At 41.6% G+C, this 19,232-nt stretch overlaps 1 protein-coding gene across 2 annotated transcripts; it reads right to left on the bottom strand.

The window, feature by feature from the left end:
* Window positions 1-13: 13 nt before the first annotated feature.
* iars2 (isoleucyl-tRNA synthetase 2, mitochondrial) lies at window positions 14-18,334 on the bottom strand. 2 transcript variants are annotated; one of them, XM_033642263.2, is made up of 24 exons: window positions 17,933-18,334; window positions 17,439-17,561; window positions 17,145-17,298; window positions 16,919-17,067; window positions 16,591-16,640; window positions 16,350-16,456; window positions 16,132-16,219; window positions 14,000-14,115; window positions 13,715-13,884; window positions 13,384-13,474; window positions 13,071-13,222; window positions 12,720-12,880; window positions 12,420-12,522; window positions 10,604-10,697; window positions 7,953-8,033; window positions 7,039-7,147; window positions 5,567-5,669; window positions 5,157-5,279; window positions 4,943-5,074; window positions 4,733-4,839; window positions 4,443-4,588; window positions 4,161-4,351; window positions 3,367-3,511; window positions 14-878 (listed from the first exon to the last, which is right to left on the bottom strand). In XM_033642263.2, the coding sequence occupies exons 1-24, from the start codon at window positions 18,197-18,199 to the stop codon at window positions 733-735; spliced, it is 3,108 nt and encodes a 1,035-aa protein (XP_033498154.1). In that variant the 5' UTR covers window positions 18,200-18,334; the 3' UTR covers window positions 14-732. The 2 variants fall into 2 exon arrangements, with proteins under 2 accessions (XP_033498154.1, XP_033498155.1); XM_033642264.2 differs by lacking the exon at window positions 7,953-8,033.
* Between the last annotated feature and the right edge of the window lie 898 nt (window positions 18,335-19,232).

Below are 19,232 nucleotides of genomic sequence, written 5' to 3'. Positions count from 1 at the left end.
TTCAATCCCGCTGACACTTAGAGATAAAACTCCATTTATTTATAATTTAGAGATTTCTTTCATACACTTTCAACTTCATGGGAAAGTTTACAATGAACAGGATTTATTATACAAAGGTAAGCACTCACAAGAACTTACCCACACCCGGTACAAATTCTCTACTGTTGTCACACAGTGACACTCACCGCAAATAATTCCTTTTTCACGTATTTACACATTTAAAAAAAACACACAATCCCCCTGAATGGCATCCCTCCCAGACTGAAAATACAAGTCAGTATCATCAGTTTCCATCTTTACATACAACAAAGAGCTGTGCTCATGCTTTATCAGATTGCTTCATGGACAAGATCACATGTATAACCAGCACATTCATGCCACAGCCAAGTGATCATGACTGACGCAAACATTTTGGTTTTAAAGTTCACACCCTGCTGTTATAGAAAAGTGTGTAAGTGCATTTACAGTGAAGCCCGAAGCACATTTAGTGACAGTATGCTTTGTTATCTGCTATTAAGCCGCTCTTTCCCAAAGCCATGCTGCAGGTTCTTGTAACTAGCAGCGGACAAAATGAAGGAAAACCAGAGTGAGGCAACAGCTGATGTAGAGTCAGTTTGAAATCTCTCAGCTAATGGCAACAGGGATTGTAAAACCTGGTCTCTATTCAGCCCTTAAGAGGAGCTGCACCCAAAGCAAGGGAACACAACGGTGTTTGACAGGATGTGTGGCCCGTCAGTGTGCCTGTGAAATGACGGTCTGGCAGCGCAGGCACAGGCAGTCTGCTGACTCTGCGGTGTAGCGGCGGCAGCGCGGACACCGGGCAGCAGAAGTGGGCACCACTGCTATACTGTAGGCACTGTCCTCACGGATAACACCACCTGAAAGAAGAGATGCATAGACACACATAATGAGCATATTAGGAGTCATCACTTATTCACATTTTGTCCACAATAGTAAAGACCTTATTCACTGCACACCTTTTGGATAGCCTGTATTATGAAGCTCGCTATTACTGTGGGTTTACCAGTCAGCTTGTTCATGTGAAGCCAGCAACATAATCAGAATACAGAAGCCCTGAGAGGCAACTGAGAAGAAATTCTGTTTGATCCAAATAGTTTTCACTCCTGTGTTTGACTTCAGAACAGGTTGTTTTTTTTCATTTGTGATGTAGGGAAAAAAATTTGCCAGGGTAATTAGTTACTTAAAAAAAAATCTGTGAAAACAGATGGAACAAAAAGCTTTGCCAGCTATTTTTATTTGTCAGAATAACTTAATGTGTTTGTTCTTGTAGTAACTATTTCAACCGCATGAAGTGCACAAATACCCCATGTTCTAAATGTGACCAAAAGCATTCATGTCTTGCAGGTGAGTTTTAACTTCCCCATGCACCCCCTTGTGTTTTTCACAGATGATTTTCTTGAAGAATTTTTAAGAGGGTTTTTTTGGCCAGAAAGCTTTCCTAGTGGAGTTATTAACACATTATATTAAAGGGTGATTACCTGCAGGATAATTTGTTTTAAGTATCTATATCATATAATACACTGCCTGGCCAAAAAAAAAGTCGCCACCTGGATTTAACTAAGCAAATAGGTACGAGCCTCCTATTGGATAATTACTGCATGGGCGATTATCTTTCAGCTGGCAACAAGTTATTTAACCCCAACTGGTGCAATGAGTTGCTTCTCATTTCCTAAACAACCATGTCGAAAGACACATCCCGTGGTCGTGGAAAAGATGTTAGTCTGTTTGAGAAGGTTCAAATCATTGGCATGCATCAAGCAGAGAAAACATCTAAGGAGATTGCAGAAACTACTAAAATTGGGTTAAGAACTGTCCAACGCATTATTAAAAACTGGAAGGATAGTGGGGACCCATCGTCTTCGAGGAAGAAATGTGGCCGGAAAAAAATCCTCAATGATCGTGATCGGCGATCACTTAAACGTTTGGTGAGATCAAATCGAAGAAAAACAACAGTAGAACTCAGGGCTATGTTTAATAGTGAAAGTAAGAGCATTTCCACACGCACAATGCGAAGGGAACTCAAGGGATTGGGACTGAACAGCTGTGTAGCCTTAAGAAAACCACTAATCAGTGAGGCTAACCGGAAAAAAAGGCTTCAATTTGCTAGGGAGCATAAAGATTGGACTCTGGAGCAATGGAAGAAGGTCATGTGGTCTGATGAGTCCAGATTTACCCTGTTCCAGAGTGATGGGCGCATCAGGGTAAGAAGAGAGGCAGATGAAGTGATGCACCCATCATGCCTAGTGCCTACTGTACAAGCCTGTGGGGGCAGTGTTATGATCTGGGGTTGCTGCAGTTGGTCAGGTCTAGGTTCAGCAACAGTATGTGCTCAAAGAATGAGGTCAGCTGACTACCTGAATATACTGAATGACCAGGTTATTCCATCAATGGATTTTTTCTTCCCTGATGGCACGGGCATATTCCAAGATGACAATGCCAGGATTCATCAGGCTCAAATTGTGAAAGACTGGTTCAGGGAGCATGAGACATCATTTTCACACATGGATTGGCCACCACAGAGTCCAGACCTTAACCCCATTGAGAATCTTTGGGATGTGCTGGAGAAGGCTTTGCGCAGCAGTCATACTCTACCATCATCAATGCAAGATCTTGGTGAAAAATTAATGCAACACTGGATGGAAATAAATCTTGTGACATTGCAGAAGCTTATCGAAACAATGCCACAGCGAATGCGTGCCGTAATCAAAGCTAAAGGCGGTCCAACGAAATATTAGAGTGTATGACCTTTTTTTTTGGTGGTGACTTTTTTTTTGGCCAGGCAGTGTATAATCCCAAAACTATAATAGAATAAAAATCTGTGCAAAACAAGAGTATCCAAAGTGCGGAGGCTATGAATAAATGTAGGCCTTTTTAAATGTGGTTTTCAACATGTTCAGGAGTCTATCTGGTAAAATTAAAGTGGTTTTTTTTTTGGTGATAAACAAAGTGATATGAATATGAATCAATATTAGGAACACTTAAAGTAAGGCTCTTCATGCTGCCAAAGTAGAAAAGACGAGAACAGATTTAAAAAGGCCTGAAAGCAATGCCTCATAAGGTCTTTCTGGGCAAAGTGCTGCACTAATAATTTACTAACAATGTGTTCCCCATGTCTAATAATAGCATTAACAATGGCTTTGTTCCATTTAGGTGTGCCACTATTCAAGTAAAGCAGCAGACACTGTGTCAGGGCCCTGACTCTGTCAGTGTCATTACACCTGTGTTTGAAGGGTGGAAATGTGTGCTGTGAAAAAGGTCTACTATGACATGAGACAAACTCTACTGCTTCCCCCAGTCTTCACTGATTAATCTCTGGGCCACCATCTCAGTGTTGACATTCCTCACCCTCCAGGTTGATGAGGAAGGTGCCGTGGCTCAGCACGGCATCTGGGGGCAGATCTCGGGGTAGCTGACCAGTCAGGTTGACCCGTGCTACCATCATCAGCTCAGCCAGCTGGGAGGAGGTGGAGGAGGGTTCCTCTTGGAGAGACTGGGCGTGAAACAGAGGAAAAAATGAGTTTGTATTTATACATCTTTTATATAGTGGAAAACTATGTCACACCTCTTATAAAGTGATACAGTAAATGCCAGTTCAGGTATAAGTGTAGTGTTATGTAGGCAAACAACACAGTATAGATGAATTTAGCAACCCATGTAGTTAGTTAATTTCTATCATATTTCATCATACTGTATATATAAAATATTATGTATTATATGTGTGCATGATTTTAGCACTCACGCCTTGCCTTAACTTTCTATATTTAATTAAAAAAGGAGCTCTGAATACTATCACTGCTGTATACTTTCATTTGGTTATAAGGAAACTGATTTTCAACCAGCTCTGTGTAATCGCATTGTGTGCACATCTACAGTGTTTGGTGTCCCCCTGGGCAGACAGCGTCCAGAGCTTCCCGCTCATTTGCCGTTAAACTTTGGCCAGTGGATGGGTAGGGAGTTCCGGGCACTGGTGGCACGGGGGAATGCAAAACACTGTTGATCTGTACTGCAATGACACAGAGCTGGTTGAAAATCAGCGGATTCCCTTTCCCTCCCATCAGGCACAGTTCATTGCCACTGTCTTCTGTGAACTCTCTTGCATTTATTTCAACCATGTGGCTTGCTGACAACATTCAATTTACCTCCATGAGTTCAAACAGCAAACAGGGTTCAATGGCAATGGTGAGGTCGTACTGAGCTGCATTTTTGCCTGGAATGGAGGACAGGAAGGAGTCCCTGATGGCACACGCCCCCTCCACTGCCTCCTCCAGTCCTGGTCTCCGCCACACAGAACTGCTTTTGACCCATCCGCTCTTAAATAATGTCTCCCCTTCTGCAGAAACAATTTATGAAAACTCCTGTTAGCAAGCAAACACAAAATAGAAACAGGGACTGTGTCACAACACAAACCAACAGACACATACTGTCATGTCCTGGTGCATGTAGGTAGACCTCTTCAGCTAAATGTGGCAGGACGGGAGCTATAGATCTGGTCACTCCATCCAGAATTTCTTCTAAAACAGTCTGACATGATCTTCTGCCCAACGAGTCCTCAGCATCACAGTACAACCTGATAGAAAGAGGCAGAAATGAAGGAACAGATGGAGGGAAGGACGGAGAAAGATGTGTGAGTTTCAAAGATACTTAAGGTAAAGTAAAGCCATTGGAAGAGTACAAGCTGCACAAGCACATTTAGCCTCCTCCAACTCTTTACCTGTCTTTGATGATGCTGAAATAAAAGCTGGAAAGGTCTCTGGTTATGAAGGCTTGGAGGACACGGATGGCCCTGCCAGCATCAAACTCACTGTAGGCGTCTGTCACCTGCAGACACACACACACACACTTCAGTGGCTTTCACAAGCACCATCATTTCTGCCGGCAGTTGATACTGTGTGGACTTAACAAGCTATACACCTAAACACACCTTGATGCTGTACTCGCGAAGAAGGTGCAGCATGTACTGATCAATGTAGTGCATCTCTTTGGGGTCCACAGCTTGCACGCGTGGGTCGAAGCCCTGCACGTTGCCGAGCAGGAACTTCAGAGTGTTCCTCAGCTGGGAGAGAAATAGGAAAGCAGTGAGTATGACTCGTAGAAAATATCCAGCCACATGTACCGTGCCCGTACTGCACCTGTACCTTGTTGATGCTGTCTCTGGCTAAGTTGAGTACAGTTGGTCCGATCTGAACCTCAGAGAAGATGTTTGATTCTGCCACCCACCAGCGCAACACATCTGCCCCGTAGGCTGGCATACTGGGGTCCTGAAAAGGACGAGATGTGAGAAAGAGTGTGAAGGAGACACAAAAAGTTGTCAGTAACAAGACTTAGTATTCAAATGAAGGAATTGAGGTCATCTTTAAGAGGGTTTTAGTGATCCCTTATAAGGGTCTGGTCACTCCAATCACTAAAAACATACTACTTACACCTTAATGTTTCTAACATTACAGATAGCATTATATGATCACTCTAAGAACAAAACCAAACCTTATTAAAATCAGAAGAGCAATAAGTCGTTGGGGCTTTTTCGCCATCTCTCCCCTGACCTTACCTTCCCTCCATTAATGACCTCATCAGGATCCACAACGTTGCCCAGAGACTTGGACATCTTCTCTCCTTTCTCACCGACAGCAAAGCCGTGGACCACCAGAGACCTACACACACAAACACACAACATTAATGTCAAACCCCAAAATGAGGATACTGCATTGATATAATTTAACCATGCGTGTGAATGAATTTTAGAATTGCAAACATGATTCTGGCCTACAACTGTTATCTTTAACACTTTCATTGATGTAGCATGTTTTTGTAAGCACAAAAAAATTATATGTTTTATTTGGTACATTATAAAATTAAGGTGTGGGGTTTTAAAGAAGCAGGAGTTTAGTAGGAAAGTGGAGTCCACATTTTAAAGAAACTATGCCATAAAAATATCATTGAAAAATCACAGCATAGTGTGCCATAAAAATGTCATAACAAGGTCTTAAAATATCATGGTAGAGTATGTCTTAAAAATGTCATTTAAAATCATTGCAAAATTTTTGTCTTAATATTTTAAGTCATAGTATAGTATGTCTGAAAAATGTCATAGAGTAAGTATGTAAAATATGTAATTTAAAAAAAGTCATATAAAAAATCATTTAAAAGTCATTGTATAGTATGTCTTAAAAATGTCATTAAAAAAATCATTAAATTGTTATAGTATAATATGTCTGAAAAATGTTATTATATAGTGCCATAAAAAAGCCATTTTAAAACAATCATTGAAAAGTCAGTGCTGAATGTCTTAAAAAAATTGTTAAAATATTATTTACAAAGTCATAGTATTAAATGTCTTAAAAACATCATAGTAAACAGTGTCATAAAAAAAAGTCATTCCATTAAAAAGAGTCATAGTATTGATTGTCCTAAAAATGTCATTTTAAAAAAAATCATTAAAAAGCAATAGTATAGTTTATCTTGAAATTGTATAAAGTTGCATTATGGGAAATGTAGGATCGGGTGTTTTTGGAGCTTGGCCCGTACTAGAGACCCAAACTCAGAATATGTCGTTCTCTGCTGCTTCAATTTTAACCATTTTTTAAATCAGTCTCTTGTGAGTCCCAACTTTAGAAAAGTGAAATAATAAATTATTGGAGTGAAATATTAAGAAGCACCCATGAAACATTAAGAAGCTACAACCATACGAAGTGTATGACTTTTTTCTCCTTGACATTTAAGTAAAGGCTTCTTGTTTTGAATTAAGTAAATTAATTTCAGTAACTCAAAACTGAAAAACTCTTGGATGATAAGAGTCACTATCAATTATACCAGGTCTTTGTAGGCTTGCCACAGCAATGTCTACTAGATGCTAAATTTATTTATTCATGTTTGAAAAATGTGTATCCCGTAGATTACCATTGTTTGTCTTGCAATAAAATGTACAATTACAATAACATTTTTCTGTGTATCTGGATTACACAATAATTTACAGCAATTTAGCTCACACAACACACTACAGTGGGGGGATGGGGCACTCACTTGTAAGGCGCCTTGTTCCTGGCGGCTATGCTGGTGAGCAGCGAGGACTGGAACCATCCTCCAATCTGGTCCTTCCCTTCCACATATGCATCTGCCCTGGGGTCTGACTCTGGAGGAGGAGTGGAGGAAAAAGGGGTATACCAGTTATTTCTACACTCACACATCCCCCAAAACTAAACAAAATAGTTAGTGAATGTGAAGACTGTCCCAGAGGAGAAAAATGTCTGGAACAGAGAAGAGAGACCAGCCAGTGTTAGTGAGGAAATTCAACAATTTATCATGTGCAAAGACCGAAATTAAGGTTGACCTTTGCTGTAAACTCAGTTAACATGCATTTTCTACACAGCCAAGAACAGCAAGATGGTTACATATTTTACAAAGAGAGCTTTCTGACAGACAGGTGTTGCATCCTGGCATCAAAGGCACAAAGAACTTTCAGCCTCATCCATCTCTGTCCTGGATCAATCCACAGACAAAACAAATAGGAAAGAACTGCAGAGTTAAGCCATTCCTGGAAAAAGAAACAAACTGCCAGAGAGTAAGAGAGGAGGTTAAGGGTGAGGGAGGGGTTGAGATTCATGCTCTCGGAGTTCCTTGAAATCCCCTTCTTCCACATTTGGTATTCATAAATACTCCTCAGAGCACATTCAAATGCACTATAAGGAGTATTCATCAATTTGAGTTAGACGAGAAAGTCTGTTTTCAGTATTTAGACACTGGAGAACTTGTTCAGTGATAGAGTGATGACGAGAGATGCTCATCTGGCATGTAACACATGTCTTGGTATTAAAAGACATTGACAAGCAGACTGAGACAACAGGAGCAAAAGCCTGAGAAACAAAGTCAGAGAGGGCCAAAGACACATTGGCAGACAGAGGCAGCTGTATTGGCCCGTAAGTGGATGATCAAACAACCTGTGACCAGAGGTTTGCGAAGTGGAGCAGGGAGCCAGCTGAGACGTGACTCAGGCTCCTCAGCGTCTCCTTCCATTTCCTCTAAAAATGAAAACACAACCAAACAGGTCCATCTTAGCAAGTCAGCTGGTTTTTGGCTCTGATTCACAAGCAAACAAATGTATGGAATCCCTGAGAGGCAAATGAGGGGGAAAAGAATATGTCTGATTCTAAGTCTGATGTAAACTGTTGTTGCTCCTGTGTTTATGGCTCATGAACAAGTATAAAACAGGTTTTGCCAGCTAAGAAAAAAATGCACGGGTCATTTATCTGAGTTACTTTTCCCCCCTTTTCTTTCATCCATGAAAACACATAAAAAGAGTTTGCGGGTGAAAAAACAAATTTTTGGCAGGATCTTTTTTGTACACAACGTACTTATATCGGGTGGTAGCAAGTTACCTTGTGTTTAGAGTACATGAAAAAATTAAAACTCACCTGGAAGATAACATGAATACTTTTAGTCCTATTTAGAACAGGTAGGCAGTGGTACACTTTGGCCTCTTGTGGCCAAAATGAGAAATACAACAACACAAAACACAACTAACAAAAAAAAAAAAAAAAAAATACAAATTTTCAACAAAAAAAAAAAAATCACCCGGCAATTTTCTTTTTCACCTATTTTCAAAAAAGTGTATTAGTAATATAGAAAGATTATCCTGCAAAGCCTTTTTTCTCTCGTTTAAAAGTAATAAAGAAGAGAGAAATTAATTTACTGTAGATAAGCCATAGAAAATTAATCACAATTTTTTACTTATTTGCCTTTCTGGGCTTCCGTACAAGTGACATCTTCATATGAGTCATTTTAAGAATTATGTGTTATGGTTAGCCAGTAGTGGAATGGCCGACCATAACACAAAATTATGAAAATTATTTGTCATCCATAAAGCCACAACACTGGCATGGCTAAAAAAAAGTAGCAGTTGTGTCTAAAAAACTCCACAACACAAGTGAACGTGAGTAAATTCTTCACAATTTGCTTCAGTGTTTATACGGCTACTAAACAGACTAAGTTGTTGAGAGGAACAGTTTCTGCTGTAGAAAAAAACAAGAATTACCGCCTCATGGTTGTATGCCTGCAACCGTAAGATTCTCTTACGGTTTAGATCCATGTGTGAAAACATGAATGCTTCACACACATCTTCCCCCCGGTGGCACAGAAGATCTACACAATCAGCAGTTTTAAGGTGGGCACCCAAGATTAGTGTCACCAATTCAGTATCTGATGAAATGTCTCCCCTTCTGTTCCTGAGATATGATGTCAAATAATATTCAGAAAGGGTTTTTGCAGAGCATTATGACGTCACAGTGAAGTTGCCCTTTGACCTTTTAGATATAAAATGTCATCATTTCTTCATTTTATCCTGTTAGACATTTGTGTGATATGTTGTTATTATTAGCGACTGATTCTTGAGTTATGGCCTAAAACATGTTTTGTAAGGTCACAATGACCTTGACCTTTGACCAACAAAATGTAGTAATTTCATGCTTCAGTCCAGGTGGACGTTTGTGCCACATTTGAGGAAATTCCCTTAAGGCCTTCTTGACATACCGCACTCACAAGCATAAAACAGATGCAAGGTCACAGTTGCCTTTGACTGTCAACCCAAAAAGATCAATTCAGTTCATTGTTGAATCCAAGTGGACGTTTGTGCCAAATTTGAAAGGAAAAAAAATCCTTAAGTTATTCTTGAGATATCACATTAATAAGAATGAGACAGTTGAGATCACACTGACCTAGACCTTTGACCATAATCAGTTCTGTATTGAGTCCAAGTGGATGTTGTGCCAAATTTGAAGAAATTCCCTCCAGGTGTTCTTGACATGTGTTTACGAAAATGGGACAGGCAGATGGACTGACAGACAGACAACCCAAAAAACACAGTGCCTCCAGCCACGGCTATCACCTTCACAAGAGAATAAAATCCCATGCTCTTCTTCTTATACTGGTACACTCTTTGCATGGAGGACTCACTGCTAGATTAGGTTAAAGTGGACACCTCTGGCAGTGTACCTGCAATCTAAATTTGTTCTACAAATGTTGAGTTACAGACACCTAACACAGTGACCCTGGTGTGGCTGCACTGCCTTTTAATCCATATTTGTGGTCAGCAAACTCCTGCTTTTGTTTACAATACACTTTGTAAGGCAGCTTCATTAGTGGACTGTGTACGGAAAGTGTAAGCCGCTTTCTCTACAATAAAACTAATGAGAGGAGAGGTGCTTAAAGGCACTCTGACAGCTGGCAGTGAGCTGAAGAATTAACTGCTGTTACCCTGAGGACAACAATGATAAGTGTCAATGGAGAGAAAGAAGGCTGAAGGAGCAAACTTATCAATGTACAATATCAACTGTCTCACAGATAATGAAAACAGGATTAAAAAAGCATATGTTTTTATACAAGTAATCAGCAGGCAAAGCATTTGCAACTATGGACAGCAATTTTCCAACAATCACATCTTCTCTGATAGGGTCTAAGATTATCGATACTAGAAAGGAAAACTTGTAGGGTTCATCAGAATTTACAGTATTTCACAGATGCTGATTTCCACAAAATTAACTAAATCTGTTTATACTTATTATGATCTGCTTAACAAGAAATATTTCAGATGTACCTTCTAGTACAGCAGCCCATGAAGCTCCGCTGTCAAACCAGATGTCTAGGACGTCTTCTCCACGAATGTAGTCAGTAACTGGACTGGCTTTACTCTGATAGAGAGACACACGCACACACAAGGAAATAGCTGTGAACAAGAGGTGATTCATTAGTTGGCCAACAGAAAACTAATGACAACATTTCAGTTGGGGCAGCTGTGGTTCAGAAGGTAGAGCGGGCGGGTCGTCTGCTAATCGGAAGATTGGCGGTTCGATCCCCAGCACCTCCAGTCCGCATGTCAAAGTATCTTTGGGCAAGATACTGAACCACAAATTGCTCCCAATATTGTTCCAAGCGTGTGTGAGTGTGTGTGAATAGTTACTGAGTAGCAGGTAGCACCTCGTATGGTAGCCTCAACCACCAATGTGTGAATGTGACATGTAGTGTAAAGCGCTTTGAGTGGTCAGAAGACTGGAAAAGCGCTAATAATAATCATGTTTAAAGCTTCATTGATGACTTTTTCCACCGCTAGGGGGCAGCAGAACTTTCCTCACTTAAAGGGCCACTGTGTAAAATGGGTTGAAAACAGTGACATCAGTGGTCAAATTCTAGATTGCAGGGCTCACTCGCTCACCCCTCCCGTCGGGTAAATGATGGTGGCCTCGTAGGGACAAAAAGCCTTGCACAGACACGAGTTTTTCAGGAGTAGATCTATCTAGTGACGAGGTGAATGTTTATTTAGAAACCTAAACCATGTTACGATATTATAATGAATCACTCACGAGCAGGAGACCAGAGTAGCGTTCGGGAAAAAGGCCAGTTTATTTGAGTACTCCAAAAACTCCGGTAACACTCCAGGGGGTAAAAGACTCCGTCCCAAACTCTGACTCTTCTAGCGTAACACACACACTCCATACACACATACTCGTTTACAATACCTAGCGGGCACCCCCTCCCCCCTCTGCTCCATCAATCTCCAGCCCGCACACTGACTGACAGCGTAGCCTGTAAACAGAGCTCAGCTGTTTATTTAGCCTAGCAATATCTCCGGACTATAGCAGCTGCAATGGACGACTCTGAACGCGATTTTGAAGAGTTTCTTGTAGCGGACACAGACCCAGAGCCATACCTGTTTGAGCCATAGCATACAGATGAGGAACTTGGATGCTGAGCGGTCGAGAAGAGAGGCTGAATCCTCCGCTCCCATTTTGCTGCACAGAATGGGATTCGGTGCTACTGCTGCCATCGTTGGGGAGATATATCATCAGGAGGAAAAGCGCTGCAGAGAGTGCATCACAAGGAGTGAAGTTGTGTCTTCTTTTCCTCACGGATGACGGTTCGGGTTCATTCTCTCCTGTTGCGTGGTAAGTGTGGTCCATTCGCAAACTTCATAACTAAAAAAACTTTTCACTACTCTCTATCGATGAACTACTAACACTCTCTGCTATTTCCTCCTCCTCCTTCTTCCTTCCTTCCGCTGTCTTCGTTGGTTTATTTATACACTTGAAACGCGTTCTCTGGCTGGCTGGATTGTCCACTTGGTCTGCCGTACATACATGGCGGCGCAAGATGCCGACCTCTCTAAAGCAAGGCCCTTGCTATATATATATATATATATATATATATATATATATATATATATATATATATAAAAGCATAATTACAAGGCTACGAAAACCAAACAAATTTTATTTTATAGCGATTATACACTTATATAAACATATTAATGGGTAGAATATTCAGATTCAGATTCAGATTTGACAATAAACCATGCCAGATATTACACACTGGCCCTTTAATTTCACCCTCACATACACACTGACACACTCACTCACCTTCTTGAGCACCTCGTTTGGCAGCAAAGTCTCTATAGGAAGCTCCCACCAACAGTCACTGCCCTTTTCTTTGAAGAGATTTGCTATATGGGACAGTGTGTGTCTGCAGGGACAGAAGAAAAGTTTAGTAATAATAATAATAATAACAATTGGACTGCAATGACATAAGATTGCACAGCTACAGCTGTTTGTGTCTGTGTTTGCACAATAACTCTAAAAGTGTGACTGTGCGTGTATTTGTGTGTATCCAAGCATGTGTACAAGCCAGTTTATCTGCATGTGTGTTGTGTATCAGCTAACTTGTTGAGCAGAGCCTCTCCAGTCTCTTTGTGGTAGAAGACTGGGATAGGGACGCCCCAGCTTCGCTGTCTGGAGATGCACCAGTACGTCCGTTTGTCCAGCATGGCCAAGAGACCAGCCCTCGCCGACTCTGGCAAAATGCGCACTTTCTGCAGTGCCTCCTGCACAAACACAAACACACAAAGAGGTTTGTTTTCCTTTAGAACAAACTATAAATGTGAAGTGAGTCCCGTCCTAGTGAGGCACAATGCTTCACTCTATGTGCACCAGAAACAGACTATTATTTTCCCAGCAAATTAAACAGCAGCTCAACAAAAACTAACCTGACTGTAACATGCTTTCCAGCGTTACCTTGGCTTTGTCTTTAAGCGACGCCGTGTTGATAAACCACTGTTTACTGGGCCTGATGACGACGGGCTGCTTCGTCCTCCAGTCGTACGGGTAACTGTGGACACACTGCTCCTCCTTCACCAGAGCCCCACACTCCTTCAGCATGGAAATCACTAACACACAATGGCAGACCATTCCACAAACACAAAGAGAAAGACAAAGATATGAAAAACAACACACACACACACACACACACACACACACACACACACACACATCCACATGGGCTAAGAAAGTGTATTACTGTGCTGGCTTTTCATATATTATGCTGTACCTTTGTCAGTGCCTTCACTCATCACAGACAGATTCTGCAGCTCAGGGCCGGCCAGCTCAGTGAACTTTCCATCTTCATCCACCATACACTCCTTTGGTAAAAGAGAAACATACACACAATTACACAGCGACAAACAGCATGTTGAACCACAACAGGTCAGCTATGTTTTGCTTTTCTCCTCAAGAAGTGACTAAAACAATCAGTGGATCAAAACTGTTGTTTATAACGTTTCTGTTGACACTGTGATGTTTAAAAAAGACATTGAATTGCAAAGTTCAAACAAGTTTTTTCTCAATTCACTAAAGGTGGACATTTTAAAAATAAAACATACCACGGACAGTTTAAACTGTGAAGCCACACTGTAATCGTCCATGCCGTGAGCCGGCGCCGTGTGGACCAATCCTGTTCCTTTCGCCATAGTCACATGATTGGCTGGCAAGAGCCGCACTTCCTTGTCAGGAATTGTGGGATGTTTGCAGATCCCACCCTCAAGCTGGGAGCCTTGAAACAGAAGGCAAAGGGAGGGGACATTAGCATGGTTATGTTTGTAACTGACAAAACACAATGTGAAGACACTGTGTGTGAGTGTGTGTATGTGTGTATACGTCAGCAGTACCTGTAAAGGTGCCTACACTCTCAAGCTCTGTGCCCAGCAGTGCTGCCATGCTGGCTGTGCGCTCAGTGGCCACCAACAGCAGCTGAGAGTTGTCTGCCCTTTTTACCACAGAGTACCTGCAGACAGGAAACAAGGTAGTATCACAAGACATTCATATGTCACAGACATGACATGTAGTGTTTGTCAAAGCATTATGACATTTTACAATGAAAGCTTTGGACCACAACAGCAAGTACAAACAGGAGGAACGATTACAGTGAGCAAAACCTGTTTCAGTGTCCATACAGACATCTGACTAGTGTTTTAAGACAGACTTAAAATATTTTGAACTTATTCTTTGATGTTCAAAAAACAAATATTTGTTTTTTTGAGTTGGAATTTGGAACTCTAAAATATCTACATTTGTATCTGCCTTAGAACTCCAGTACTGGTCAGACTGTAAAGACCAAATCATTATTTCATAGCTCCTAGTAATCCTCAATACAAATGTGCCTTGGGACAGGAAACAGGGTTGATGGGAAATGTGGTTTAGGTTTAAGAGACACCAATAAATACCAACAATGTAAGGAAATGGCATATGAGTCATCCTAAAGGACAGATGCAACAAAACATGGGAAAAGAACTGGGATTGAAATGATTGGGCATACCACCTAAAATCAATCTGCCAATATTTAAATAACTGATCACTCATTCAAGAAATTTTAAAGAAAAAGTAAAACAAATTCTCAATCAGCTTCTCAAATGTGAATATTTGCTGATTTTTTTAACAGTTATTTAAATAGATTTGGGTTTTGGACTGTTGGTTGGACAGATGGAGACGTCTGAAGATGAACTGTGATAGACTTTTTACCATTATTTAATAGTTTATAGACTAAATGAATAAATCAATTTACCAGGAAAATAATCAGCAGATTAATCAACAGTGAAAAGAATCATTTGTTGCAGCCCTACAAGGGACAGTTGTGTCTTACAGGCACAGAGGACGGCTGAAGCAGATGAATGTTAAGCTTTGGTGAGGTGCAGTTTAGATTAAAGCTGGGATAGGAGGTTTTATTGTGCCGTCACTGGGCAAAAATCCCATTATACACTTTGAGCATACTATAATTAAAGTAGCCTGAGAGGACACTAGGCTTTAGCTCCTCCTCTTGCTTCTGTTCTTTAGGCTTTAGAAAATCTAGCCTGATGGGAGACTTTGGCCAATCGCATTCATTTCATTTCTCATTTCAGAGAGAGGCCGTTCCTATTGGCTGTTCTACAAATGCAGAAGCACGTGCATGTCTCTTCAGTGAAAGCCTGATTCAACGATGGAAAATCCAGCAGAGGAAGTTTCCATTACAGCATTGGCAACAACTGCCTACACTGCAAAGCAACTCAAAAAGGAGGACGGACTTATCAAAAAAGAGACTGACAAAATGAGAAAATGTTGCAAATAGTTTACTGTTCTGCTAACCAGATCCACAGGCTCATGGCTGCAGCTAATTCAAGTTTATGTTTATGTACCTGGCTGCTAGAGAGAGCCTCGAATCACAGTGTGTTCTCCACCTCACTCTCCGCCACTATGAACTACTTTGCTGGAAGGAAAGCAGACACCTGCTCCGGAGACAATACTTCAGTTAGTGGCTGTAGAAACTCAAATTCAGCCAGCGCTGTGGGACCAAACAGCTCCGACTGCTGGATCTGCAAACTTTCCGTTGCCGCCACTGCACAGGTTAAACCTGGGGCTGCCGCTGGGCACCAGCCTGCTGTGACACCCAGCGCTGGGGGGGTTTGCACTAGCTTAATTCAAGTTGCCACAGCTCTCCCCCCGCAAAGTAGTCTATAGCTGCAGGGTGAGAGGCGGAAGGACTGCGGGGTGACTTGCTAACTGATTCTTTTTTCATTTGTGGTCTGATAAGCAAAAAAAGAGTGGGGCAAGTAGGGACTGTGCGAATGAGCTGTGTGCAACTATACAATAAAATGAAAATACATAAATCAATGTACAGGAAACACTGGGTTAGTGTATGAAGCGCTGCATATGCCTGTGGTCGTCTGGTGGGAGGGGCTTTAATAAGAGCTGAGCCATGTCAGCAGAGAGTCTGAGATGTCCTAAACTGGCCTCGATATAAATGTAATTTTGTGGTGTTGGTACTTACTGGGCGTTGGGCATGTAACAGACGGCCTGGTTGGCAGGAATGGTCCAAGGCTGGGTGGTCCAAACCAACACAGAGATGCCTTCCAAACCTGTTGAGGTACACAAAACATACACACATACACTGTTAGGAGATTTCTCACTGGATCATCTTTTTTTAAACTGAATTACCTGAGTGTGTGTGTGTGTGTGTGTGTGTGTGTGTGTGCGTATTTGTATTACCTTTTGAGGCGATCTCAGGTGGCAGTGTACTCAGGGGGAATGTGGCATAGATGGCTCTGCTCACATGCTCAGGGTTGTACTCCAACTCTGCCTCCGCTAGGGCCGTTCTATAGAGGCACAGGTACAGGATTAAAGCAGACAACAGTCTCAAAATCATTTATATACTGATCTAGAGTAGAATAGATTTAAAGTATTGATGCCTCTATGCAGAAATGTCTACATTAGCATACTGACTCAGTACCTTGATGAAGGAGACCAGAAGACTGGTTTGTAGTCCTGGTAGATGAATCCCTGAAGAACAACAAAGAAATAATTAGTACATAAAATGTACTAATTTTAATTAAATTAATTTACACTGTCTGGGGAAAACTAATTGTATGTAACTCTACAGGCACTGAGAGGCAAAATTCTGTTTCAGTTCTCTCCCTGTGCTTACTGCAGTAGTTCCTTGTTGGTTTTACACTGTTGCAGAAACTACTAATGGTACTATTTGCTTTAATAGATATTGAGTCTTTCAGTCTGGACAGAGACACCAAACATTGTTTGCTGAATAGCACATTATTGCCCACCTTGTTGTGCATCTCTTGGAAGACTTTCAGCTGAGCAGCCTCATAGGCCCCATCGTACGTGTAGTAGCACTGGTCCCAGTCAGCCATCACACCCCAGCGCTGGAAAGCAGCTCTCTGACGAGCTATGGCGCCCTCTGCAAACTCCCGTGCTGGATGGGATAAAAACATTACAGCAGGTGCAAATCTAATAACAGTCATGCTCATCCAGTGTTCTGACAGTCGTTACCTTTCTTTCTGATCTGTAGCGGAGTGAGGCCGCTGGTCCCCAGATCCCCCAGAGCCTTCAGCTCAATGGGCAGGCCGTGACAGTCCCATCCTGGGATGTAATGGACCTGCCGCCCCCTCAGCATCTCAAAACGGTTACGGATGTCTTTCAGAATCTGGACCAAACAGTGATTTGAATGATTATTTTGTAACAGAAAGACGAAATGGCACTGCAGATGTTGTTTATTATTTGTTATAATGCACCATACCAGTAAGAAATAGCTGAAAAATGACAAGCACACAGTTAACTCATCACCTTATTGAGTGCATGTCCCACGTGAGGGTCTCCATTGGCATACGGTGGTCCATCATGTAGGCAGAATTCCTTCTTGGCCTTCCTCTCTCTTTGCCAGGTGTACAATTCTGCAAACCCGCACTCCTGCAAAAGTACCAGTGCTTATCCATGAGATACTGCAGATAGTTACATTTGGTTTGTGCAAATCTAATGCACAAACACACACACCTACAGGGAGATAGGTCACTTAAGTGTGTCACCAAACCTAAGTCAAGCCATAGTGATCCTTCAGACATTTACAATCTGCATAATCCAGAGAGGTGCCTGTCTGTTTTACACTGGGGGAGAAACAGCTGACTCACGAAGCATCTAAAGCATGCAGTACTGAAAAAATGAACCCTAATGAAGTATTGAAGATTTACAGTTATGTGTTACAATGTGTCCAGCTGTCAACGAGCAGTGGGAAATAAACTTGACATCTGGAGTGGAGGGTCAGCCTCTATAAGTCGCAGTACCTGTTGTATCTGTATCTCTCGGTCCAGCAGCTTCTGTCCAGTTAGTTTCATTGGGAACTCAGTCCGAGGAAGGAGCACAGTGTCTCGGTACAGTCCCTGACCATTGCCGGCCTCTGCGGGCTGAGCGTTGCCTTCTCCTGGACTGACACCATGGCAGCGGCTGGAGCTGTAGGAGAGAGCACGGTGGAGGAGGCCGCCTTCCCGGTGTGACCTCCGCCCCCATCTCGCTAGCGTCTGGCTAACTGCCGAAACCCGGCACAGCAGCATGGAGAGGCGAAGTAGCTCTACGGCCGAGCAAAACCACAAACACTGAAAACTGTCGGGTTGTTTCTGTGTTGGTACAATATGCTGTTATCGTGTTGTTATATTCCGCCCTTCGTGCAATGCTGTGTTTCTCCCGGAAGAAATTACGGCGAGGACAACTACGGCAACACAGTTGGGTCAATGGAAATCAGATTAGGTCGCATTTATAACAGTAATGTGGCGCAAGCGGTCACTGGAGGACGCTGTTTAACCATATATGAGGGAAACGATACAGAATAGTTTTGCTTGTGATTTGATCATGTTCTTTTAAGATAATTTATACGTTAAAGGGTAAGAAAAACGTTTTAAAACACAACAAACTGTTTGAGTTGTTTTACTTTGAAGGTTTTACCGGAAGTGCACGACAATACTGGACAATCTGAGCTTTCACTGCTCTCTAGTGGTCGAAGTGAGGAACTACAACTCCACAGGAAAAACTAATAATAAAGTTGCATTGGTTCCTACTATTACAAAGCACAGATATTAATACTAATATAATAATGTTATTGATAACAATAATAATTTATTTATTGTCATAATTATTTTGTGATTGTGGAACTAATGTTGTGCTGTTTGGTCAGGTGTTGTTTGAAATTTTGCGCTCCAGTCTTGACAGTCTGCTGAGAACAGCAATCCTTTTCACTTTGAAAAGTCATAAGATGAATAGAGTACTATCACCTATCAAATTTCAGAGAGAGAGGGGGATAACAGGACTTCATAAATTATGGTCGCTCATTTGCACTTAAAGGTCCAGTGTGTAGGATTTAGGGGGATACATTGGCAGAAATGGAATTTAATATAACAAGTTTGTTTTCTTTAGTGTATTAGCACCTGACAATAACTATTATTGTGTTTTCATTACCTTAGAATGAACTGTATATAGCTACGTAAGGAGCAGGTCCTTATCTAGGAGGCTCATTGTGTTGCACTGCCATGTTTCTACAGTCGCCCAAAATGGACAAACCAAAAGCTGGCTCTAGATAATGTCATTCATGTT

This window comes from Epinephelus lanceolatus, chromosome 15 (genome assembly GCF_041903045.1).
Source record: "Epinephelus lanceolatus isolate andai-2023 chromosome 15, ASM4190304v1, whole genome shotgun sequence".
NCBI lineage: Eukaryota > Metazoa > Chordata > Actinopteri > Perciformes > Serranidae > Epinephelus > Epinephelus lanceolatus.
Note: the sequence above shows the minus strand (reverse complement) of the source record. Positions and strands in the feature narration are given on the sequence as shown.

Coding starts and splice junctions, on each gene's coding strand:
- iars2 (XM_033642263.2), bottom strand. CDS start 18,199: ATGCTGCTGTGCCGGGTTTCGGCAGTTAGCCAGACGCTAGCGAGATGG. Junction 17,068..17,144: donor GCTACAGATCAGAAAGAAAG/GTAACGACTGTC, acceptor TATCCCATCCAG/CACGGGAGTTTGCAGAGGGC. Junction 12,523..12,719: donor GGAGAGGCTCTGCTCAACAA/GTTAGCTGATAC, acceptor CTGTCCCTGCAG/ACACACACTGTCCCATATAG.